Genomic DNA, 26,125 nt, shown 5'->3' with positions numbered 1-26,125 from the left:
AAACCTGGGGAATATAGCCAGGCATGATCTGAGGCCTCTGAAGGCTCCCCAAATTTATATGCTTCCCAAGATCCATCCCCTTCAACGTTGCCCTCTCCATTCATTGCAGCAACCCATGGCCTTACAAAGCGGCTTGCGCTATTTTGCAATGTAACGGGCTGTTTTATAGCATTCACTTTTAACTCATTCTCTAAAAACATTTCCAGCTTCTTGAGAAAAACCACTCCCATGCTCCGTCTCCACCAGAACGCGGAACATTAATTACCTTCAAGTGTTGTTCCTTTTCCAGAAAGAGCTTCACCAGCCCCAGACGCGTACAAGGCTGTCACGGATATGTCGTACTGGGTCCCTTCCTTCAGTCTCCTCAACACCGTGTTGGTTGTGTCTCCCCTCACGGTGGCCTCCTGAGTTTCCCCTCCGGCTGCTGGGCTGTACGTCACAAGGTACTGCTTCACTTTCCCTGGTGCCGCGCTCCAAGACAACTTCAGCGTGGATGTCGTCGCGTCAGAAACTCTTAGGTCTCTTGGATTCCCTCTAACTTCATTACAAAAACGGCAGAACCAAAAGGCATTATTTAGCAAAAAGAAAAGAAAAAAGACTGGAAAACACTCATTTTTTTTCATACGTGTGTTACATCAAATTTGCTTCCTATGCGACGACTCTATGGCAATATAAACCACTGCCTAGCTAATAAAATATTAGCAGTGTTAAGTAGGGTCCTACACAATAGTGAACAATGAGTAAACATGTTCTGTATTTACACAAATTAAAATCTTCCATAGAAGCCAGACATAGTAGCACACTCCTGTAATCTCAACGCTTAGAAGGGTAAGATAGGAAAATCGTAAATTTGAGGAGAGCCTGGGCTACATACAAGCATTCTGTCTCAAAGGGGGAAAATTGGCTTTTGTGTAAAATCTGTCATCAGAATCTTCCACATAAAATATTTTCCCTAACTATTTCTGACATGAACTCAATGGCTGGCTCTTTGGCCCCACCACCCCCCACCCCGAGGGAGGAACAGCCCTGCTAGGCCACAGAGGAGGACTTTGTAGCCAGTCCTGAAGATACCTGATGAACCAGGGTCAGATGAAAGGGGAGGAGGTTCTCCCCCATCAGTGGACTTAGAGAGGGGCAAGGAGGAGATGAGGGAGGGAGGGTGGGATTGGGAGGGAATGAGAGAGCTGGATACAGCTGGGATACAGAGTCAATAAACTATAACTAATATTTAAAAACTTAAAAAATATATTTTCCCTACATCTTTCCTACAAGGAGAACAAGGAAAGTATATTGTTTCCATTCGACCAGTATATTTCCTCTACCTTCTTCAGTGGCTGCATTTCCTGTCAGTGGAGAGCCAGGTCCCGAGGAATATTCAGGGATTACAGATATTTCATATTTTGTGTCTGGCGTCAGGTTCTCCAGTGTTTTCCTCCTCTGATTGGCTGGAGTGCTAACTTCTTTGCTTTCTCCACCAGAAACTGGTCTGTATATAATTCGATACCTTAAGACTCTTCCTGGAGCTTGAGACCAGGTAATTTTAAAACTGTCCGTAGTCTCATCTGTCACCTTCAGGTTTCGTGGTGCTCCTTTTACTGAAATTTAAAAATACCATAATTTTTTAAAAGCCAGCTGATTTTACATAAGTACAAAAAATGGCTTTTGAACATTAATTGGAACATTTTTTTCTGACTGAATTCCCTGACCAGTTCTGTTTGTAAGCACGCTGGTTATAACATCATTTAGCCAGACCTTAAATACATTCTGAAACAATAGGCAAGTAGTTTCTTATCCGTATGGTCATTTAACAGAGAGGAAACTCTAGGCTATAATATGAGAGAGAAGTATGTGACAAGCACTTAATGAATATCACTAAATGTAAATCTCCAAGTTGAATTGCAATGTGGCTAAAACACACTTAAGGTCTATCAATGAAATTTTCAGGTTAGGAGCCCAGATAGGAACACTGGACTTTATGTTTGGGAAACATGCTCAAGAAGAAAGACTGTCACATGGACACCACATTCAATAAAGGTGAAATTAAGACATCATGTTCTCGGTTCGCCGGGGTGAAGCTGCAGTGGAATGTAGTTGTATGCAAATGACAAACAGAATTTGAAGTTTATCTAAAATTTCAACATATCATGGGGCTGAAGAGATGGCTCAGTGTTGAAAGTATGGCTGCTCTTTCAGAGGACCCAGGTCGGTTCCCGCCACCCTCACTACAGCTCACAACCACCTGCCGCTCCAGATTTAAGGTTATCAGACACACTCTTTCAGCCTCTAGGGTCACTGCTCACACGTGGTGTACAGACATGCACGCAGGAAAACGCCCAAACACAAAAAATTAAAATGAATAAAACAAAATTTTTAAATAAAAATTTAACACGCCCATAGATCATTTCAGACAGGAAAAAAAAAAGGAAAAGAAAATGAATCCATTAAAAAAATATTTTGGGTGTGGCAATGTATACTTTAATCCCAGCACTCAGAGAGTAGAGGCAGTTCAATTTCTGTTGATTAAAGGCCAACTTAGTATAGCCAGTTCCAGGGAGGCCAACCTAAAACCTGAGACCTTGACATAGACACACACAAGAAAGAAAGGAAAGGAAATGGGAAGGAAGGGAGGAAGAACAAAGACAGGAAGAAAGGAAGGAAGGAGGGATGGAAGGAAGGAAGGAAGAAGGGAGGGAAGGAAGGAAAGGAAAGGAAGGAAGGAAGGAAAGGAAAGAGGAGAAAGAAAGGAAGGAAGGAAAGAAAGAAAAAAGCAGTTGGCAAACTTTGTCCATGATTCATTATGTCAAGAAAAAAGACCAAATTAGTCAAAACAAACGAAGCAGAATGACTAATGGTTGTGAATCCCAGCTCTGAAACTTCATGGATGTATAATTTGAGCCACAGATTGGTCAGCAATTAAACATTACTACTTATTAGACTATTAAAGTGCCTGAATAAGATAATCCATGAAAGACATTTAGTATAGCATATGGCATCTAGTAAGAGATCAAAAAACACCAGCTTAAGTAAGATGTTAAATGTTAAAACTTGTCTATTTACAAAAGAAACTTTAGCTTCCACAATTTCACAAAGTACAGTAGATCTTTCAGGCATCCATCTATTCTGTGGTAGCCCAATGTCTAAAAGCTTTCAGACTCAAGTTTCTTCTTGAGCTGCAGTAGGCCTTGTAAGCAATAAATCAGAAATATCTCAAGTATGAATATATGTTATACAACCATAATTTTTTTAAAAGATGGATTAGGTACTTCAGTTGGCCTGTAGCCAGAACTACATCATATACAAAAGAAAAATATCACTCATCTTTAGAAAATGGAGACATAAATTCCCTAATTTTGTCAATAAGGTACACAAAGTGTATCCGCCAGCAAATATTTCTTTATACATCTTCAATTCTTAGGATGGCCCTTCTGGGTTCTTTCCCTTGCACCCAATCAAAACAGGGAAGAGAATATACATCTTTGTAATTATCACTGTTTCCGTGTTAAGAGTAGTTGACTAGTCTTGAGTTTTTTTCTTAGTCATATTAAATGTCAAATGAGAGTAATTATGCCAAAAGGTATGCAGCTCTAATTGGTAAAAAGGGCACATCTCAAAAACTCATAGAATTAATTCGCTCATGTCCCAGCACCATTATTCATAATAGCCAAAAGTGGGACCAACCTGAATAGATGAATATACAGAGCATGATGCTCATACAATAAGATAATACTTGCCTTTAAAAAAAAAATAAATTCTGTCCAAGCACACTGGCACAAGCCTTCAACCAAGGCACTCAGGCGTAAGAGGTAGGCAGACCTCCATGTGTCCAGGGCCAACCTGGTTTACATAGCAAGTTAAGGTAATCCGGGTCTGCAGGCTCAATAAATAAATAAATAAACTCTGACACATTTGGCACATTCTGCACATGGATGGTGGTGGTGATGGCCGTAAAAGGTCAATAGACTTCATGCAGTTAAAATGTACACCAAAAAAATGGCTGAAATGGCTGGAAAGTGCTTTTTTTATTTTTCAGGTGGTTTGTTCATGCTATAATTTTGCTCTCTAATTAATTACAAGGTTTTGAAAAAACATGGGAGAATCCCTACCTTCAGCTGTGGTCTCCTCTCCAGATAAGGGAATACTGAAGCCATCTTCATACTCTGCGGTCACATTCACCAAGTACAGGGTCTCTGGCTTCAGGTTGCTGAGGACAACATTGGTACTCGAGGCTGGTTCCACCACTGTGACCTCATCATCCCCAGTAACATCCTTGTACGTGACGTGATATGAAAAAACATTTTCTCCAGCAGGAGACCATTCAGCTTTGAAACTATTAGCAGTTACCTGAGAAAAACGCAGATCCTTCGGTGGTACATATGCTGTTTAAAGAGGGGGAAAAAGAAATAATTTAAATTTTTAGCTCTATGGAATGAAAATAGACCTCTCGACTCTGTGCTTCTGAAATGGTTGATGTTCATTCAGGAGCAGAACCACTGAGACCGATGCGTGCGACCTCTAAGAGAAGGCCTCCCTTTTAACAGGAAGTCCTGATCGTTTTACTTAACTATCCACAACAGTCATCATATTACTTAAAGGAAGTAATTAATTAAAATGAACTTGAATGCTGAGCTTCTCAAGACAAAGCGTTAATAGAACGTTCCCCCACAAGTGTATATTTAGACAGTAGCAGATTTTAAATGAGCCATAACAGTTTTCCCTTAGTGACAGGTAGACGGATATTTCAAAGTAAAGCTAAGGAATTTTCTGGCAAATGAATAATTATCATGGCTGGGAAGGTGCCTCAGTGCGGACAACATTTGTCATGCAAGTATGAGGAACTGACTTGATTCTGCCAAATCCAGAGCGGGGTGCAGTGGGGTCCCTCTGTAATCAAAGTGTTTCTACAGCAAGAGGAGTGGCTTGGAGCTCAGCTTGAGGTCACAGCAGAGGGCAACAAAAGACTGTCTCAAATAAGGTGGAAGTCAAGGACAACCCCAGAGCCTCTGACCCCCCACACACATACACACACATTACGACACATGCTTGTCCATCATCATGCATACATAAATGTGTGTGCATACGCACGTACACATATACAAAAGAATGTCTTTACGTAGACTTATTAAGCTAAGGATGCATTAAACTGATTATAAGAAGAGATGAGCATAAGGCACATCGTCCCTAGGGGATATGCAAATAGAAGAGATAGGAAAGTGTAAAGTTAGTAACAACAACAAAAATGTGTAAAAGTGACATATACTAGAAAATTAAGGACTGTTTAGAAAAGGGTTTGATACTTTTACCTGAACACTGGAAAGAAGAATTTAAGCAGATCGAAAGAAAGAATACAGAATTCCAGATGTGAGGTATCACACTCAAAAACAACCAAGGAAAGAACACAGGAAAAGAATCCAAAGGTCCTAGACTGTTTTAGTTGCTTTGGGTTCAAAGGACCCAGGTGTGTGTGTGTGTGTGTGTGTGTGTGTGTGTGTGTGTGTGTGTGTGTATACACAGTAGAAATTCAGTAAGTAGTTAAATGGCTATGATGAAAAACTCTGATGAAGCTGGGTCCTAGACTTCCTTGAGAATCTAGAGAAGAAATCTCACTTGGGGTTAGCATTTTTTTTTTCACCAATAATGAAACGGTATATGCAAAAAATGACACGTATGAATTTATCTATCACACCCAGCATACTAAGTTCGATAGTTTTCAAAAGCCGTGGGAAGTTTCCTTGGACCCAATAAATCAAAAAAGAACCCTACCCACAGTTTTAGAATTCAGAGGCTCTACCAACCTTTCTTCTTTATAGCTGCCAACTCTTGCTCAATTCTAAGACAGATAGACTGTGTAAGTTCGAACGATATCCTTTGAAAGGCGTCAAAGTCCTCCACGGTAAACACGTGGGTCTCGGCAGGAGGAGAGGCAATGGCTTCCAATTCTGAGCGAACGGCATCCTTTACGCCGACCGCAAAGATCTCCACGTCCGAGTTCCTGAGTTTTATAGCAGGGTCCCTGAAAGCATCCGACGACTTCCCATCCGTGATGAGGATCATCACCTTCGGTACGTTGCTTCTGGAGCCTTTGTTGGGCACAAATATTTTCTCTCTGACGTAAGTCATAGCTTTGCCTGTGTTCGTGGATCCCCCCCTGTAGGGGAAGTTGTTTATTGCTTTGATTATATCTTCAACTCTGTTGAATTCCTTCAGGGTGAACTCGGTGTGAGGGTCTCTGCTGTACTGGACAAGGCTTATCTGCACCCTGTTAGGTGAGATCTCAAAACTTTTGGCAAGAACTTCCAAAAAGGCTCTAACTTTAACGAAGTTCGCAATCCCGATGCTATAGGAACCATCGACCAAAAACACGATATCGGCTTTTATATCCACACCGCGTGAGCATTCTGTGAAGAGACCAAAAACAAACCCATCAAACATAAACAGATGAAATTAAAATATAATAAAATTAAGATGTAGATATCTCACTTTCTTTGTAAAAAACCGCTACAGGGCCGGAGAGGTGGCTCGGCGGGTAAAATGCTTCCTGAGCAAGCAGGAGGACCTGAGTTTGGATAGTCAATGCCTACGTAAGAATCAAGTGATGAAGGCGCTGCCGGAGCCTCGAGACAGGGGGTCCAGGGCCTAGCCAGCCAGTCTACGCCGCTTCCAGGAAGACCCCACAGGGGAGAAAAAAATAATGGAAAAGAAAACGACTGCAAATACCGTCTTTAAAATGAGCTTTAAACTATTAGACCGTCACGCCGGGCTCCCACCCCAGCAGTAAAATGTCTAACTCACCCACTTGGACTTTCATGGGCTGAGTCTTCTCCATTACCGAAATGGGCTCACTGGATGTCAGTCCCTTCATGGCGAAAACGCTGATCTGGTATTCTGTGTCAGCTGAGAGGTCGCGGACGTTGAGCGTGGTCGTCTGAGGCCCCACACTCAGAGCGTGGTGCCGGCTTCCGGCGGCCATTGGCGTAAGGAGGATCTTATAGCCAGTCACAGCACTGGGAGATGGATCCCAGCTCAGCCTCACGTATTTGGATGAGAGTTCTGTGACAACCAGATTTGAAGGAGGCTCGATGACTAGAAAGAAAATCAATGATAAGCATGAGGTCATTAATAATGAAGCACAACTCCATCAGGTTTTACATTTGGACCTTCAAGTCTTCTTGCTCAAATCGACAATGTCTACATCACAAAGTGTGGAGTGACGCCCTTTCTCCCTAATTCCACCTGTATGAACAAACCAACAGGTCTTACAGCCGGAATTTTAGTTAGTATACTGAAAAGTTTGGGGCGGGGAGTGGAAGGATGGATAGAGGGAGTTAGAAGGGTCAAGAACACCATAAGAAGACCTACAGGGTAAAATAATCTGGGCTCATGAGGGCTCACAGAGACTGAACAACCAATCAATGAGCATGCCAAAAAAAAAAAATGTACAGGAACTTGGCAGAAAAGCAAATATTTTGTCAAATCTTCCACTGGTGGGAGTTCAGAAACTGGACAATCACTGGAGGGCATGGTGACGATGCCTTTATTCTAGAATATTTGTGAAGCAGGAACCACTGTCGGAAACTTCTAGCAACTACACGCCTCTCAAGAAGCAAGCACTCACCTTCCTCTCCGCTAACCAGTTCACCAAGCTGCTCATCAACTCCTGAGCACACCTGTGAAATTATCTCATTCTGAATGTCCACAATGGCATCAAAATTGGCCACGTTGAAAACATGGTTCAGGGAAGGTGTGGATGCAATTTGCTTGAGCTCTTTTGCATCTGCAGCTTTAATGCCTTGAAAACAAAAGGGTAGGATACGTTAAAATGGGAAACATACGTACTGCAATATTTCTCAATCTTGCAAAAACTGAAGATGTTCTAACTCTTTTTAGTGAAAATCCAGAGGCGCTTTGGCACATGCCTTAACCCCTAGCACTTGGGAGACAGAGGCCTGAAGGTTTCTGTGAGTTTAAGATCAGCCAGACCTACTTAGTGAGACTTTGGCTCAAATAGATAAATGATAGGTAGGTAGGTCGGTAGATACATAGATACATAGATAGATAGATAGATAGATAGATAGATAGATAGATAGATAGATAGATAGATGATAGACAGATAAATAGGTAGATAAAAAATAAATGTTCAATGACAAAGCATTTTATAATTTCACACAAAGTGATCAGCCAAAGAGAAAAACAGTTAACAGAAGAGCCCCCATTCTAACTATGCCATCACTTGTCTCTGCCATCTGTAAAGACAATATTTTTTTATTACTAAGGGCTGAATGAGCTGGAGACCTGTGAATATTTGAAGTATTATGTAATCCATAAAATCCACTTAATGATAATACAAGGAGGATCTTTATTAGAATCACTGGCAGAGTGTTCTTTGAAAAGTAGAAGGCTGGCAACGCACGTGAACCAGCTCACTTAATCCATACGCTAACAAAGTTTTACGAGGAAACAGATAAGCAGAATTTTTACTCAAAGACAACTTGGCATAATACTACGCTATAAAATGCAATAAGCACTTTTGACAGCACCCTTCCTTGAGGAATCAACCTTTATCTTCTTAAGTATTAAGTGTACTGAAGGAGATCTAAAAAGAAAATGGCGAGTCAGGCTTCACCTACCCAGGGAGAAAACCTCAACTCCAATATTCCGAAGCTCCCGTGCAGAAACTTCCACTTCATCCTGAGATTTGCCATCCGTGATAATGATTGCCACCTTTGGAAATCCAGCTCTTGAGCCAGCAGATTCAGTGAACGTGTTTTTAACTAAGTAATCAATGGCATCCCCTGAAGGGAAAAAGAAATATATTCATTTACTGTAGGCATCCATTTTGCCAATGCTAAAGACTGAGAGATTAATTCCAAAGGTGCTTACTATACAGCCAATGTTTTTATTTCTTTTCAAAATAGACAGTTTGTTTGCTTTAAACAACAATACAATCTCTAAAACATACCTGTCATTGTGTTGCCACCTTTGTATGGTATTTTTTTAATTGCAGCAAGCAGGTCTTCTCTTCGGTAATACTGATTTAAGTTAAATTCAGTCCTGGTATCTGAGCTGTACTGAACAACTCCAACCCTTGTCTTCTCCTCCCCAATGTCAAAAGCAGACACAAGAGCAACGATGAAGTCTAAAATGTACTTGAAATTATTTCTTCCCACACTCCAGGAGCCATCCACAAGAAAAACCAAGTCAGTCCAGGCACTGACAGAGCACTCTGAAACATAGTTCACATATTTTTAAATGATTAAAACAGTCCATCTTAAAAAAAAAAACACGGGCCAACATTGCAAACGTGTTCCTGAATCATGCCACTCCTTAGAATGTATTTGACCCATTATTTTCCATCTACACACATAAAAGAATATAAAATCTTATAAGCACATTAAGGCATTTTTAGTGCACTTAGCAAGATCCATTTATGGGGTTGGATGCCTTTAAATTGCTATGTAAGCTATTCTGTGCAAAGAAATAACTAGACATGTGATGTGCTGCCCAGGAGAGCATAGTCCAAGTACACACGCTGACAACCTGCTTTTCTAAACCGTATCTTTCCTCTTCCCCAAATCAAGAAGACATAAAACATCTGCGAAACACACAAAACAAATGTCAACAAAGTCTTCTCCAGCCTTGTTATTTATCAACAGATAAATACAATCTGTGCTCTTCAAGCAGATGCGTCTGAGTTGAAGAGAAGAGCAACTATTTTAATAGACTGCCATATTTTCCAATATGAATATCTAAGTTTATATTCGCGGTAGTCTATGCATGCAGCCATGCAAAGTAGCCAAAATATCTTGTCTTAGTTATCTATGTACTCAAATTTGACAACTAAAACTTCCATTACTAAACAAAAAGGAAGAAATACTGTTAACTCAGAAGTCCGAATTCCCATATGGCATCCTTCAGGGATTAAAATGCAATGCACTTTTATGACCTCACATTATCTTTCCTTCTTCCATGGTCAAGGAGGCAAGTCAGTTTTCATGAAAATCTGTATTTGCAAAGCAATATTTAGTGGATTTCTGAATGTGTTTTTGTCCTTGAAGTTAACTGATAGATAATAAAAGAAGTATTTGGCAAAGAGGAGCAGGAAAAGGTCCTGGAAAATTGTGCAAGACAATTTCAAGTTGCATGCTTAAATAATTTTTGTATGCTGTTTAATAGGGCAATTTTAGTCTATTAAAACCCATATCTGGCAGAATATTTTTATTTAGAATAAATATTGATAGTTTGGAGACTATATTAATGTAACTGCATAAGAGAAACTTCATTTTAGATTACTGGACATCTTAGAGAATGATAAACAGTGATCTAGATGAAAATTTCCCAGAGAAAGGGGCCTTTGTGTTTATAATGTTTTTATGATCAGTCTGAGTCATAAATCCAACTTACAAAGTGGCAAAATCAGAAGCTCAATTAGAAGTCCAAGAAACTCCTTAGGAGTTCACTCTAGCAAGCCACACAAAGCGGTGTCAGACAAAAAGAGGCTAATATCCTCAAAGCCGGGACTAAATAAAAGTGCTTTTCATCTGGTTACATAGTCACCAATTTCTTAGAGATGGGCTGCAGAAACTGGAAAGATTGGGAAAGCTGACATCATCAGCCAAGAAGAGAGTGCCTCAACATGCAAGCAGGCTTAAAGCATATTTCATAGCAGTTGAGTTGCTTCGAGCACTAAGGCCATCTCAGTCTTCTTCTCCCATCCATCTGTATCACCTGTTGCTATCAGTTTGTCTTAGGCAGAAATATTGGCCAGAAGTTTAGAACTCAAGGTTTATAAGGATTTGGTTATACATTTCTCTCTTCTACCTATACTCCTTCTAGAGAGAGTTTGTAGCAGTTAATATAGGGAAGATGACCCAAACTTTGTCTATAGTTAGAACACATACTACAGTGCATCTGTAACTTCTACAAATCCTACAAAGCGAAAATATGCAGAGAACTCACTTTGTATCTCAGTTTTTCCAGGTTTCTTCTCCCCTGGCTTTGTTGGACCACCTGTTTGAACTGAGTCAAAAGTCCATTGTTAACAAAAGAAATTACAAAACAATATTTTACTATGAAATATATATGCAACTTAAAATTGAAGTATATATATATAGTTGTATATATATTAAATACATAAAAACAGAACACATACATTGTTCTTTAATATTGTGTCTCAAATGTTTCATCTTGCCAGCTGGTCAAAATGCCAAACAATGATTTCCTTACGAATAAATTGTTTCAATGAAATGGTAGACATATTTCAGAAAGACTTTACATCATTGCTTGAAAGTTTCGATATTTCAAATAATTTACATTTCTGCTACTTCCAGAGACCAAGGTTAAAAGGCAGGAATGGTAATCTGATTGGCCTGCTCTTAGATCATCTCCCCCTGAGGGAGGAGCAGCCTTACCAGGCCACAGAAGATGACAATGCAGCCACTTTTGATGAGAACTGATAGACTAAGATCAGAAAGAAGGAGAGGAGGACCTCCCCTATCAGTGGACTTGGGGAGGGCCATGCATGCAGAAAGGGGAGGGAGGGTGGGATCAGGAGGGGCTTATTGGGGGATACAAAGTGAATAAAGTGTAATTAATAAAAGTTAAATAAAAAAATTAAAAGAAAAAAGGCATGAATGGTTTGTAACTACTAATAACTAGAATCATAGAAAGTGGTACTGATAAGTTAACTATATAATAGGATATTAAATATGAAAATTGTTTGCAATATATATACATATGTCAATATACATGTACAAATGTACAAAAAATTTTCAAAATTAAAAACAAAAATAACAGAAAAGTATTAAAGTACTTAAGTTTGTATGTGCTCTTACTTGTTAGTTGGCCTATAACGGGCACACTTTCTTCTACTTCATCATAGGAAGTTATGGTCACCACATACTGTATTTCAGGGATAAGGTCTGATAACAGAGTTTCAGTGGTACTAGCGGCGAGGGTAAATTCTTTAGTAGGTCCATCTGGAAACATAAAAAGAAAAATGTAAACTCTACAAAAAACTTTCCCAAGAATAAGATATTATAAAAAAAATCTAAATGCACCCCAAAACTGAAACTTTTACCATATGTACTCTTTCAAGATTTTCAAACGTTGTTTTTAACAGTCTTCCAAACATAAGGCCTTACATTTTTTTTTTTTTTTAGAAAACCAATATTTGCAATGGCCTTGTTTTTATCTGACAATCAAATTCAAAACTTTAAAAGCTCAAAATTCTTCAGAATATTTCAGAACATCAGTCCAAAAATATATCATCATTTTTATGACAACAGAAGAAAATTAAAATTTTATAAAGACTCAGCAGTTTAAGTTTAAACTTTGAATTGGGAGAGAACAGAAAGATAGGAAGAGCCACGTTCAAATGTGGGCCGTGCTTCATTTGGTACCATCGCCCTCTGCATTGCCTGAATTGGGTAACACGTTTCAAAATATCATGGACCGAGTATTTACTTAGATATGAGAGCCTACTTCCATCTAGATTCTTTTAACTCTCAGTTCAGTCAGGAAGCATGATAGGTCCCGGGGACTGGGAATACTTCAATTATATTAAATATTTCACAAAGGATAATTAAGAAAGGGAGCACATATAGCAAGATTCTGAGAAATGTTCCTGCTTTCTGTGTGAGCTATGTGCAATAAGCAGAGCATTGTGAGACAGGAGGACATGGGGATATATTAGAGTGAATCTTTGTGGTGCTCGTTTTGGACAATGAAGGCCAATATTCTCAATATATAAAAACCGGATGGATCCCATTTGAGCTGTTTGAGAATATTCTTTAGATAAATGAAATTATTAATCAAATGGGCTTAGAAAGAAATAAGAAAATGTGAAGTTTTTACCCCTTCAGTTCTTTGGCCAGACTGACTTTATTGAAAAAGTTCCCTGAGGAGACCACTGGTATTCTAAAAGGCCAAGAGATAAGTAAGCACAGCTCTAGTGATAGCAACCCTGGCGATGTGCATTTTCACCACCCACCAATGCGGACTTCTTATCACTTACCAGTGCAAACGGCTACCTTTCCACCTACTGATTTTAGACATCAGATCTCCAGACTCGGGCAACAGGGTTAACACAACAGAACATCTGAAACAAGGTCTGCTTTGCTCCCTTTGTTTCCCATAAGTACAAAGATTGGAATCCGTAGTCCTGAGTCCACCAAATACCTGGTGAAATCAACTAAATCCCTCTGGCTTCCTCACTCATGCCCTCTTTGTGATTAAGTGTGAGGTTAGGCAAACAGACTGTATTGTTTCCATGTCTCTGTACTAAGACCTCAGCATCTTGAAACTCACCTGTTGTAGAGTCCACTGTTATTTTGTAACCCACAATTGGATCAGCTGGCCTTTCCCAGGACATATGAACAGTATTTTCATCTATAATTTTAAAATTCAAGTCGGAAGGTGGGTCAACTGCAAAGAGAGAGTTGAAATTAGTTGCATTTTCCAACGTCAAAAAAAAAATGGTTGACATGATTAATGAAGAATCTTATTGAGCAAAGCTTACTAAAGTTGTCTTTGCATAAATTTGTTTCCAACAAATATAAGAGATATCTTGTTGGATCAGAATATAATTAAAAGCTGACAAGCTATGACAAAACATCAGAGTGTACAAATTACAGAAGACAGCACGGCACACTTGATGCTTGAGTTGCTAGGTCATTCGAGAATGGCCAGCAAAATCAAGCAGGATAGAAACATGTTTGAATACAAGAACAATGAAATCACATATAATAACCACATATGCAAACGATTCACATCACAATTAAGGAAATTCAATACATGCTGAGTGCACTTTGAACAAGCATGCCAAATCACAACCTGCGTACAACCATAGACGTTAATTTAGAACAGTGACATCATACATTTTATAATGTGAAAAAAAAATCACTGGTGGTTTGAGTTCAATCTCTGCATTGTTGCTTTGTTATTGTTGTTTGGTAAGTCTCAATCTGTGGCAGAAGTTTTAAAAATGTATTTCAATGGAAAAGAAAAATCCTAAAAAAAAAAATTTAAATAGGTCTCACAAGGAAATATACATTTAAATGTATATTCATATTAATGTATGTTAATAATTTATGAGGAATAAACAGTGCTAGAGATGTTTATAAAACTGATATTCTGTCCGCCTACACCAATTTACTGTGTTCCCAAGGAGTAAGCCAACATAATCCTTGCCTTTATAGTAGGCATGCTCCATACTAGAAGTAGCATTTTAAGTAAAAATGCCAGTATGGCCCTTTACACAACAATGGTTAATCATGAAAAGACAACATCAATGCATATTTATGGGCAATTATTTACAGAACTTGAAGGAAACAGTAAAGAAGGATCAGTATTGGAAGATATGACTGCATAAAAACTTGGAGAAATCAAAGACAGAAATAACTGTGAAGTACGGAGAGGAACAGTTTACATACAGAACTGTACAGCGTCATGCACGTGTCAATGAAATGTTGACTCGTTTTTAGTGTCCCACAATGAACAAAAGCCTCCATGTACAGCAGTCGTTACACAAAGACATCCCTGAGGTATTTTATAATGATACTCTCTACACAGTGTTCATGCGTCCTCGTGCGGTACTGACTCACTGTCAGTGCATGGTCGGTGCTTGGAAAATCATGGCACTTGAAGCAGGTTCGATAAACGGCTTTCAGCCATATTCCTCTTCAAAGGTCTTAGTCCACAGGTATTACTGCTTGTGAGTGAGAAGGTTTACCTCTGTTTGAAGAGGTCGCCATCTCCTCTTAGAATTTTATGAAAGTCAATTGAAATGCGCTATTGGTTCCCAGACATCTCAGAATTTAAGAGGAATTAGGGCTGTCTTTAACATTTATAGCCCTTTTTTTTTTTAAGGAAACCAAACTAATCAGGCCAACATCTGCTTTAATAAATTGCAGCTTTCAACGGTAGCAGACGGCTTTATTTTTGTTGGATACACTAGCAGAAGACTGAATGCTATTACCTTACCATCCATACACAGGCAGTGAGATTAGAACTATTAATCCACATGCACAGTTTAACCATTCGGCATTCTTCTGTCTGTAACCATATTGCAATGTATAGCTGAAGTCATCACTTAGTGTATGTAACCAGCATGCAACAGAGGTTAATAGGACAATGGGTATTAAGAATATCATTATAAAATATCGTTCTGATAGCAATGTCTCAGGACAAATTTAATGCAAAGGCAGACACGACCAGCCTGAGCAGCTTTTAAAAAAAAATCAGTACATGGAAAAATAGTACCACCAACCTTGGAGGAAATTGACCTGAAGCAGCAGACATTAGGTTAAAACTGCTGAAGGTCAGCAGCGGCCCACCTTGTTGATATCCAAGTGACCAGGATTCCAGATAGACTGAAAAAATGACTGTGGGGGGAAAAGTCTTGAACATTTTAGAGGATTTTTAAGGTGCTCGTGAAAACTCGGATGTGGTACGTGAGATTCAAAAGGAAGAAAAATGGCCTACCAAAGTGTGAAAAGCAGGACCTGCCCCATTGTTTGTGTTCTGCTGGTTAATTTTACCAAGTATACAACATTTCAAGGTCGTCATTTCATTTACATAGTTTGCGATTTTTCATGAAAAAAATATAATGAAGTAGGTGTGAGGGTATGACCCAAATCGATTTAAATCAGTACAGATATGCGTTTTTATTGATTCAGGAACTTTTTTACATTGAAATAATTCACAACCACCATTACACTGTCACCTAGCGTAGGTGTGCCCTAAGATAAACTGATGCTGGCACAGTGCAGCACTAGCTAGCTACACATGGGGTGGAAATGCAAAGCACCACACCTAAGCCAAGGGAAACAGAAATAAGATTATAAATAACAACCTGATTCATGAAACCTAGGTACCTGTCATGAAGAAATAAAAGTTTAAGTATTTATAACTGGTATTTTAATTTTATACTCCAACCAAATGCTTTCCGTTACCAAAATACCGTGATATGAAAGTGTAATTCTGACGAAATTTCTGTTACAGAAACTGTAGGACCCAGAGCATAGTAGGAATGATCATACAATGTAAAGTGTATTCGAAAATGCCTTTTATGTCTATATAACAGGTAGACGTTTAGACCTTCTCCTTGTTTTCCTTTCATCTTTGTAATGACGTCTACACCTTGTAATCCTTGTTTTATAAGTAAAATTCAAAAGAAATCCTCAGAACTCATAGGCAACAACAGTTTTATCTTGTCGTCTCTATAGTTTGTTGCCACATTAGAGTAATGAAAATAGAAGAAATATTTCAGTCAAAAATTTAGGACTCAACCTTTAGACTACTAGTTAATATGTACACATACACATTCCTCTGTTCTCTGAAAAGCCACTATGAGAAGAAATAATGTCTGTCCAATAATATGTATGTAGCGTGCTGGCATCTGTGATTCAAATATAGATAGAATTTGGAAGGCAGCTATGTTCATCACTGTACTATCAATGTGGATATAGATAAGATTTGATATATTAACTTCACACCTTGTTCAAACAATTTTAAAACTAGAATATCTGTCTTGATTTAAAAAAAATAACTTTTTTTCCTATTAGAGTACCAACAAGAGTCCATATTCAAGAATTAACCACAGAAGAAATAAGCAAATGGATGGATAGATGGATGGATGGATGGTCAAATGTATGAATGGATGGATGGATGGATGAGCGGATAGATGGGTTGGTGGGTGTAATATAATACATTATAGACAAAGCGAATCTAAAAGCTACATTAAAATATCAACTTGTAAAAGTAATAAGACCCTTTTTCTGGTATTTGCTTGTTGTTTTGTTTTGTTTTGTTTTGTTTTGTTTGCTTGCTTGCTTTTCCCAAGACCAGGTTTCTCTGTGCAGTCTTGGTTGTCCTGGACTTACTTTGTAGACCAGGCTGCCCTTGAACTCACAGAGATCCAGCTGCCTCTGCCTCCCTGAGTGCTGGGATTACAGGTGTACACCACCACGTCCTGCTGACATTTGCAAAAACACTGCAAAGAATTTTTTCAGTGGTAGAAGCCTTTAAAGATATGCAAGGTGTGATGAGTTTATTATATACATAAGCATTCATTTAATGCTACTCAAATTCATTTTGTTTGCATTTATAAATACCAAAAATGTCACCAGAAAGTTAACATTTCAGGCAAGCAATAAACTACTTGTGAAGATTATAAAAAATGTTCTTTCATAAATTAACCAGGTTGAACAGTTGCTGGTTACAAAGGGAAATCATCACTAACCAACTGGCCCTGGATCCTGTCTGTGTTATGTAGTAACCATACTACAAATATATCAGTGGGAGGGTGGATGGATGGATGGATGAGTGGGTCGGTGGGTAGATAGAGGAATGGATGGGTAGGTGGATGAATGGATGAATGGACAAATAAATTGATGCATATAGAATGTTACAAAGTAAATCTAAAAGCTACATTAAAATATCAAGTTGAGGAACTCTAATTTCCTCATCTGGAAAATAAAATAATCAGAATAGATGGCATCAAAGTTCTCTGATTTGAATGTTTTGTTGCATGTTAGATGCAAATTATAGCCATATATGTTAAATTGTTTCCTTAACCTAGACCCAAGGCAATTAAAAGCATGGATTAAAAATACTGATGAACTGATAATAATTGTTTGTTATACGTTATAAACTATAAGTAAAACTTACAAAAATTAAAACTGTATTTCGCAAAAATTATATCCATCTCAAATTCTAGAATAATGAGAAATGTATCCATTTCTCAAGGAACACTGACTATTAACTGTTTAATGCAAAGCTAGCTTTTCTAAGTATCTATTAACATATGACATACGAACCCAAACTAACTCACACAGTCTGGGTCATACAGAGCAAAGTTTAAAGTTTGCTAGTCTATTTAATATCCACTTATGGCAAAAAAAAAGTCACATTTGCCTCTATTTCTATAAGACACAGAAACCTAACATGGAAATATAGTTCAATGTACAAGTAGAAGCAATATGGAAATTTTATTATAACTTTTAAAAGGCAAGATGTAAATTTCAAAATAATTTAAATTAGCATGAAAAACTGTGTTTCTACCAAATTAAAAAAAAAGCAAATCAAAAGGCTGGTGAGATAGCTCAGAGGTTAAGAGCACCTGCTGCTCTTGCAGAGGACCTGAGTTCAATTCCCAGCACCCACATGGAAGCTGATGACTTCAGTCCCAGGAGATCTGATACCCTCTCCTAGCCTCCATGGGCACAAATACCCACACACATAAAATAAAAAATTATTCTTTAAAAAGAAAAGCAAACTAAAAATGTCCAGAAACCATAAGACTACAAGAGCCTAGGAGTCACACAGAAGAAAGCAAAGTAACCTTGGCCGCCTTAGCAAAAGACTGCAAAAAGAGGGCCAGCTGAAATTTTGAAATGCCCCAACAGAAAATTTTCAGGGGAGGGGAATCCTATTTTCTAGCCTCATGTCTCCAGACTCTGGCTACCAGGTTTGTTTAGCCCCCCATCCCCAGGCTCCCAGGGCCACTTAGTTAGTAGTTAACACCAGAGCTGAGCTGCCCAACAGGGAGCAAAGAGCCACACGTGGCTATCAAGCTCTTGAAGTGTGGCCAGTCCAAAATGAAATGTGCTGCAAGTGTCAGACACATGCCCAGCTTCCAAAACTTAGTGCAGAAACGCAGACGAGTGCACTGACAGTTTTTATGCCAATTACATGTTGAAACAAAAGCACTATGTTAAAACCTTTTATTCAAATCAATTTTTCTGTTCCCTCTTCTTTTATTGATACGCCTGTAAGAAACGTTTAAGTTATCTGTACGGCTTACATTTGTGAGCCATATTTCAGTTTGACACTGCCAAACTAGAAAACAATCTAAAAATTAATCTTACTAAAATATACTGGCCTAAGGCAGGGGGAGACAAGAGCTTGAGAAAGAAAGAAGAAAAAAAAACTGCATCATATGGAAATTAATAAAAAGTTAAAATATAAAATATGAAATAATCAGAAAGGCAAATAGTATAATGTCCTTTTTAACTGCATTTAATTGCCTTTGGTGGGTCATTACAAGCTCAGAATTGATGTTTTCCACTTAGCATAATCTCCAACCTAACCCTACACTTAAGAATTCTCAAAACTCTGATTTTCAAAGAACTGTTTTCTTAAAGAGCAATAAACAGGCCACTTCAGTAACTTATCTAAAAATATCTTTAGTAGTGCTTCCAGAAGCTTCTCAAATAAATTCCTTCCTAACTGACGACACAGCAAGGATTTCTGAAAGAAAACCTCATCAGAATCCTCCTTGGAGGCCGGGGCAGCCTGCAGGTTTCCTCATCGAGGGAGCCAGGCCAGCAGGCATCTCTGCACCTTCGAAATGCTGTGCGTCTGCAGACGCTCTGGTTTCCTAAAATTAATTCTCTGGGCCTGTAGTTTTGAAGCAGAACATTAAAAAAAAAAATCAGGATTGTCAAGAAACAGCCCTACATACCTACAAGAAGCAGGCTCCACCCTGGAATTTCCAGGGCCTGCAGACATCTCCTCCCTAACTTCATTAAGACGGTTCTTTAATTGGAGAGGGTGAAAAAGCTTTTTTAAGATTAACCCGTTTATCTTGCGGGGTGATCAATTTGCCAAGTCTCTCGGGCGATAATTGGAAGAGTCGGTGAGATTATTAGGTGGAAGTGGCTTGCTCAGTGAACATGGCGACGTTAAAGCACCAAACGCACCAAACAAAACAAAATTAGGTTAAAAGTCTAACGAAAGTTTTCTAGAGGACAGGGTACAAGGAGCCGTTTTGGAGCAGTTGTGGTGTGCCCGGACACCTAGTGCCAAGGCGCTGAGGTCAGACGCGGCCAGGTCTCCCTGAGCCAGGCAAGGGCAAGAGCATGCCAAGGGGGTGCCCGGCTCGCAGAGCGCCTCCAGGCTGGAAACCCTGGCCTGGAGCCAAGCCCCTGAGCTGGGTTGTTCTGGGACGCGTGCTTTACAGACATTGGAACCAAACGCCTGCAGCGGAGTCCCTAGGTTGAGGGAGCACCGTTTCTGCCTGTCACTCATCCCTCACCCACCCTCCTCCCCAAGCCGCGGGGCAGTTGACGGCTGGCTCCTTTGCCTGCAGGTCTGCCTAGCCAATTGGGCTCCCCCAACCTGCTCAAAAAGAAATGAAAGGAAAACCAGACGCGCCGGGCTGGCAAGGTTGGAGTCTTTTATTTCTTGTTGTCACCAAGGCCACAGTCCCGACCTAGGTGATCAGCTGGTGATCTTGCGAGAAGGTCCACATTCTGAGGTTCCTGGTACCCAGCCTTTGGGCATCCTCCTGGTCGAACTGGATGCAGCTGTGGCCCTATCCAGGAAACTGGTCCTCCAGGAAGGCGGCACTGTAGGCGGCAGTGTGGACAGCACACTGCAGAGACAGGCGCAAGGAAACCACACAGCACTGCACGGTAGAGGGGAAGCAGAACGGAAGAGCTGGACCCGAAAGCTCGGAAACGGACACACCTCAGAAGGTGGGCGTTTCTCTTAGGGAAGAGAAACCGCCGGAGAAGTGCAGAGAAAACAGAGCAAGCAATAGGAGCAGGAGACGAGAGTCTTTTTTTTTTTTCCTTTCTTGAATTCGGCAGTGTCACTTGCCATAGAGGAAGTAAAAGCATTTTTACCTTCTGCCTCAATGGAAGACAGGAGTAGGGCCACGCCCAGGGCGGCCAGCGCTCGGGGAAGCCTGGTCTGCATGCTTGAGCCTCAATCTCACAACCTCATGAAGGGATCTGCAGGAGGAGGAGGAAGCAGTGATCCATCAGAACCCAGCCTGAACGGGCTAGGAACAAGGTTAGTCTGAAGCCTAAACAAGAGCCAGAACCCGGCCAAATCTGCCTCAAGAACAAGAGGCCCTATTGTGGAGCCCCGGAAGTGAAGTTCCTCCAATAGACTTAATCAGCGCACAAGTAAGGAATTCTAGCTTTGAGCGGATACTGCTCGCCCTGGTACTGCTCCTGCCCAGCGCCCTATGAAGGCCTGACCAGATCGCACATGACTTCATCCTGCCAAGGTGATGGATAATTCAGAGATCATTTTATCCCTGACTCAACCAAAAGTCTCTTCCAGCTGGGAAGTTCACTTGGCTACTTTTTCCTAACTGCTGAATGCTTTAGGTAACTGTGCTTTAGTGGTCCCAAGGTAATCCGAAAAGAACAACAAACCTCTTTTATTCTATTTTCTTCAGTCTGTCCTGACTAAAAATATACAAGTCTTTAAGATCTGGAACAGACTGTATAGAGATATGAAAGACCTAACCGAAACTCAGTTCTTCTGATTACCATGTCGTTTTCCCCTCTGATAAACCCTTTACCAAAGACCAGGGGGAGCCAACTCTAAAACGCATAATACAAAGAGAAGAAGCAAGAGAAAGAAGCGAAATACCCTTGTCTGTTTTTCCAAATTTTCTTAAAATATAAAAGCTCAATAATTCACTCTTCCTTAATGCTGGGAAATGAGAATGAATACAAGCTCCATGAGCGACAAGGTTCTTCTGATTCTGCACTAGATTAAGTCCTTCCTGGCAGAGTCCTACTCTTCTTTTGTAGTTTCCCAACACACGGCGGCTGTTTAATCAGCAGAGAGGATTATCATAATATATTCTAAGATCCAATCGAGAAACAGAAGTTACTAGCGATGAGCTGGAGTCAGGGGGCGGGGGGGATGCCTTCGGACAAACACAAAAAACAGAATGGGAAGGGTCAGGGGTACGCACATTCACTTTACCGCAAGGCAACACCGTAGGCCTCGTGACAAATGAGGGGGAGGGGCACCGGTGCTTGGGGATCCAAAGATAAGCCAAAGGTCGGGCTCTCCTTCAGAAAACAAACTGACAAGTCTCCATCCAAACCATTGGCCTAAGGGTTAGGGCAGCTTTCCTCACTGGAGCGTAAATTGCGTTTTACGCGTCTGAGGAGCAGGCAAGCCAAATCGCCCAGAGCTCCTTTTTACGAAGCCAAGATTTAAAAAAAAAAAAAAAAATTGTTGTTGTAGCCAAGGGATCTAAGGGATTTTAGTAATGTCTCCCTCGCACCCACCCCCAATTAACAACGTTCTAACTCTTTCCTTACATTAGTTTAAAAATAAATAAATAATTAAATAAATAAATAAATAAATAGATAAATAAATAAATAAATAAATAGAAGACTGACCCATGGTCGCCTTCACCCGTTGATATAATAATTTGGAATGCAGACGGCATTTGTGCTCACAAAAAGTTAAAGGGTAGTAACCTACCCGCCAAAATTGGTGTGCAGTGTCGTGGCGGGGGTGCTTCTGGGGAGGTAAAAGAAGCGGAACAAAATAAATAAATAAATGAAATAAAAAAACTCGAGTTTTGGAAGCGCGTTTCTCCTGGTCTAGTGCGCCCCCTATCGGCCGCCTGACTCAGCGCCGAGAATGAATCATCCCTCGTTGGGGTATCTGATGAATAACTCAGCCTCCTCAGCCAGCCAAGAATTCCGTCCGTATACGTTGTAAAGAAAAGCTTCTCTCTCCTTCTCAGCCAAAACATTTATCGGAGCGCTTAGCAACACTTCATTGAGCATTCTCAGACATAAGATGTCTGACAGCGGCCGCCCCTACGTGGCACTAGGATTTCCCTCGCTTCCCCCTCATGAATGAAAATGAATCAGCTTAGCCCGGTGTGGGGGCGCTATGGGAACTGGTCCCTGTCGGGGAACCCGCCCCTCCCCCAGCCCTTGCTGGAAGAGGCCAACTCCTTAACTCTCTCGAGTTAATTTTGTTTTGTTTTTTAAACGTACGCACAGGCACACATACTCTCCATGGGCCCATCTGGCTCCCAGGCGTCACCCACCTCCTCTACAACTGCAGCCTCTGCCTGAGTTAGCCAGGGACGAGCTTAGCCTCTCTTCTTTTGCCCCATCCCTCCCCGGTATCCCTTCGAAGGCTCCAACCCCACCGCAGTAGAGCTGGGAAGGGGATATGCCAGAGATCCGAACTGGTCAAGAGAGGGTGGCTGGGGGCGCCAGCTGCCCGTCCCGTCTGCCGTGGCTCTGGACACGCGCTCGCGCTGTCCACCCTTTGATCTCTACACTCAAAGACTGGAGGAGAAGCCTCCTCTCCGGCTGCCACTGGCGGACCCTGGGGGAGGCTGAAGCCCGGGGTCTCCAGGAGAGATCCAGATGGGGGGTCTCAGCAGCTGTGAGAGCCGGCCTAACCCACCCACCCTCTCAAAGCGGTGGAGGGTGAAGCCAGGGCTGGAGCGTCTGGAGAAGCCACTTGCTCCCGGAGGCCTCGCCAAGCCGGCTTGTGCGCCGGGCGCGCAGAGCTTCCCTTCGCTTCCCCGCACTGCCTTGAGCTCCTGCTGCGAGCCGGCACAGCCCTGGCCAAGCCACCGGGTCACAGAGGGCGACCCACGCAGCCCGTGCGCTTCCCTGAGAGCGACAACGTCCCCAGAGGACATTCCCCTGCAGACGGACGCACCGAGCCGCGCTCTGCGTGCCAACAAGCCACTTTCCCTTCTCCAAAAACTGCCAAGGACTCTCGGAGTTCCCGTGCGGAAGATCCCGAGTATCTCGGGGACCCAGACGAAACCGCTTCCAAGGCTCACCCGCCCCTGAGCGGCACCTCCCGCTAGCTCCAGATAGAGGTGCAAAGCCAGAAGCCGCTTTCTTTGGGGGAATGGCGAGGGATGGGGTGGAGGGGTCGGGGGAGGGGGTGGGGGATGTCAGAAGCCAGACTGACCTGAGCCGGGGGTCACAGAGGCAGCGGGCGTCCAGCAGCCGGTGCTCGGGGAACCCCCGGGGCGGGTGAGGGCGCCGCGCTCTGGGAGCACCTGGCAGCCGCGGGAGCACCGCCCGGAGCGAGGCAGCGGAGGCAGGAGGGAGTGGGGGGGGACACTGGAGCGCAGCTGCCGGCGGACGCGTCTGCGCCGACTGAGAAGAGGCTCGGCGCCCCGGGGCTCCTTAATAGAGAGGGCTGTTCCCCCGGCTCTCAGTTTACTCGGTTACGAAACGCCTGAGAAGGTGGAAGGCTGCCACGGGTGATGTATGCTCCTCGGCGGTGAAGGAGGTCTCCTTTTGGGAACGTGTGCATACTTCGAGCATTCCTTCGGCGTGAGGTGGCGAGCCCCGTAGTAGCAGTGCCCCCCTCCGGGGGCGGGGAGGACGGAGGGAGAGAGGGAGGGAGAGAGGGGGACAGCCGCAGCCGGCTTCCCTGCCAAGGGAGGCAGCGGGCTCGTCGGCTTGGGGCGGGCCGGGGGGCTCGGGTTTCCCTGTCCCCAGGAGTTTCTTTAAAACGTTTATTTTGGTGTTTTTTTTTTTTTAAGTTAAGAACAATGGAGAAGGGTCGGGGGGGGGGAAGGGTCTGAGTCTCGGAACAGCAGGAGACGAGCATCCCCGTGTCTCTCTGTGCCATCCCCACTCACCTCCGTCCCCACCTCCACCTTTCTCCTCTCCCCTCACGCACCCCCCGTCCTGGGTGCACTTAAAACCGATTTACAGGGTTTCCATTAACTAACTGTCTGTGCACGCGGCGCGCCTCCGTCCTTCCCGGCCTCCAAGCCGCGACTGAAAACTCGGACGGCCGCCTGCTCCCGGCTCAGGGAGGGGATGGCTTTCCCAGGCCTCGCTGTCTAACCCGGTTTTCCAGGGCAGAGCAGGGAGGCTTGCACTCATGCTGGAGGGAGGGAGGGAGGGAGGGAGGGAGGGGAGAGCCGCTGGTCGGAACCCAGGGGGACATCCCAACGGGATACCCAAGAGCGAGCTCTGTCCGCCGCGTTAAATTCGTCCCCAGTCGGAGAGTAAAAACCTGGCCCAAGTTGGGGCTTCTTCAGACTGACGGCTCTGCCCTTAAATTTCCTAGAGGTGAAAACGGGCCGAGAGGAGCTCGGGAGCGCGCGCGCGAGCACACACACACACACACACACACACACACACACGCACGCACGCACGCACGCACCCACGCGCTCCTGGGAAGGCCGAAGGGGAGCCGGACACCCGGCCGGCGCGCAGCCTTTCTCTGCGGCTGCCCGATTCCCGGCACCCCAGCCCCTGGCCGCGGTGGGAGTCTGGCGCTGGAGGCTGCCAAACGGTGCAAGGACGCAGGAAGCGTGCAGTGGTCAAAGGACGGGTTCTTCCTGCACACGCTGCTGAGCTCAGAAGTCGCCCCTTGAAGCCCGGAGAAGTCGCCCGGGCGGGATTGGGCGAGGAGGTGCGGGGGGGGGGGGGGGCAGGAGAGAGCCCTGGACCACACCTGACATGGCCTTCCTTTCCCTGCACGTCTGACCTCCCCTCCCCCCAGACCCGGTAGTGTTGACAGTGACAAAAACTCTGTTCAAGTTCTCTCCCAGTCCCCTTGCGCCCTGCCCCACGCACAGGCTGCCGCGGGCCGGAGCTAACGGGAGCCAGAGAGGAAGAAAAGACACGAGAAAAATGAGATCGGCCACCTCTGCACATTCTTGGAGCACGCGGGGCCCACTCGAAGGCCGCCGGGCAGCTGGCACAATGCGCCCACGCGGCGTGCAGGCTGCTCGCTCGCTCGCGTCTCCGCAGTCCTGGTGTCTGACTCGCCCTCCAGCGTGTAAGCGCATCTGGGGGAGGCGACAGAGCTGGCTCACACCCTTGAGGGGCTTAGAGCCACCCCATGGAGCAGAGGGCCCCTTCAAGGCTGCAGGGACCTCAGCTTCCAAGCCTGCTCCTGAAGGGAATAGGGTCCAACATGCTTCCCAGCCACCTGAGGGAAGATGGCAATGAGCAGAGCAAAGCAGAGAAGTCCCTAGGGCCAGCACCCCACTAGGGCTAAACAGTGCCAGTGAAGGCCTACACCAGCCATAGAATTCTCTCTCGCTCTCTCTCTCTCTCTCTCTCTCTCTCTCTCTCTCTGTCGCTCTCTCTGTGTCGCTCTGTCTCTCTGTGTCTCTCTGTCTCTGTCTCTCTGTGTGTATGTGTGTGTCTCTCTGTCTCTCTCTGTCTTCCTCTCAATGCCCCTGGCTTCCTCTCGCTCAGCCTGCAGCCTGAGGACCAAATGGAAAAGCTTCTGGACACACAAATCCTCTCCAGGGCAGCGTGCGGGCACCCTCGCCGCCGAGGCTCCTTTTGTTCTAGTCCTTCTTAGCCGGGAAGGCTGGGAAATAACTGCTGCAGGAAAAGCAGGAGAAGCAAAC

The 26,125-nt window shown here is 43.1% G+C and overlaps 1 protein-coding gene across 5 annotated transcripts in view; it reads right to left on the bottom strand.

Moving 5' to 3' along the window:
* Col12a1 (collagen type XII alpha 1 chain) overlaps positions 1–24,173 on the bottom strand; it is a 114,918-nt gene extending 90,745 nt beyond the window's left edge. For 4 of the 5 annotated variants that reach the window (XM_060384709.1, XM_060384712.1, XM_060384710.1 and 1 more), the window contains exons 1-13: positions 23,707–24,173; positions 20,625–20,732; positions 13,303–13,419; positions 11,829–11,972; positions 10,954–11,013; positions 8,957–9,220; positions 8,625–8,789; positions 7,613–7,786; positions 6,790–7,080; positions 5,793–6,395; positions 4,104–4,376; positions 1,323–1,595; positions 266–538 (exon numbers count right to left, since the gene is read on the bottom strand). In XM_060384709.1, coding sequence (XP_060240692.1) covers positions 266–538; positions 1,323–1,595; positions 4,104–4,376; positions 5,793–6,395; positions 6,790–7,080; positions 7,613–7,786; positions 8,625–8,789; positions 8,957–9,220; positions 10,954–11,013; positions 11,829–11,972; positions 13,303–13,419; positions 20,625–20,697 — 2,710 coding nt within the window. In that variant the 5' untranslated portion in view covers positions 20,698–20,732; positions 23,707–24,173. The remainder of the gene's footprint in view (positions 1–265; positions 539–1,322; positions 1,596–4,103; positions 4,377–5,792; positions 6,396–6,789; positions 7,081–7,612; positions 7,787–8,624; positions 8,790–8,956; positions 9,221–10,953; positions 11,014–11,828; positions 11,973–13,302; positions 13,420–20,624; positions 20,733–23,706) is intronic. The other variant, XM_060384713.1, reaches the window with a different exon arrangement.
* Between the last annotated feature and the right edge of the window lie 1,952 nt (positions 24,174–26,125).

Source organism: Meriones unguiculatus, chromosome 6, assembly GCF_030254825.1.
Source record: "Meriones unguiculatus strain TT.TT164.6M chromosome 6, Bangor_MerUng_6.1, whole genome shotgun sequence".
Taxonomy (NCBI): domain Eukaryota; kingdom Metazoa; phylum Chordata; class Mammalia; order Rodentia; family Muridae; genus Meriones; species Meriones unguiculatus.
Note: the sequence above shows the minus strand (reverse complement) of the source record. Positions and strands in the feature narration are given on the sequence as shown.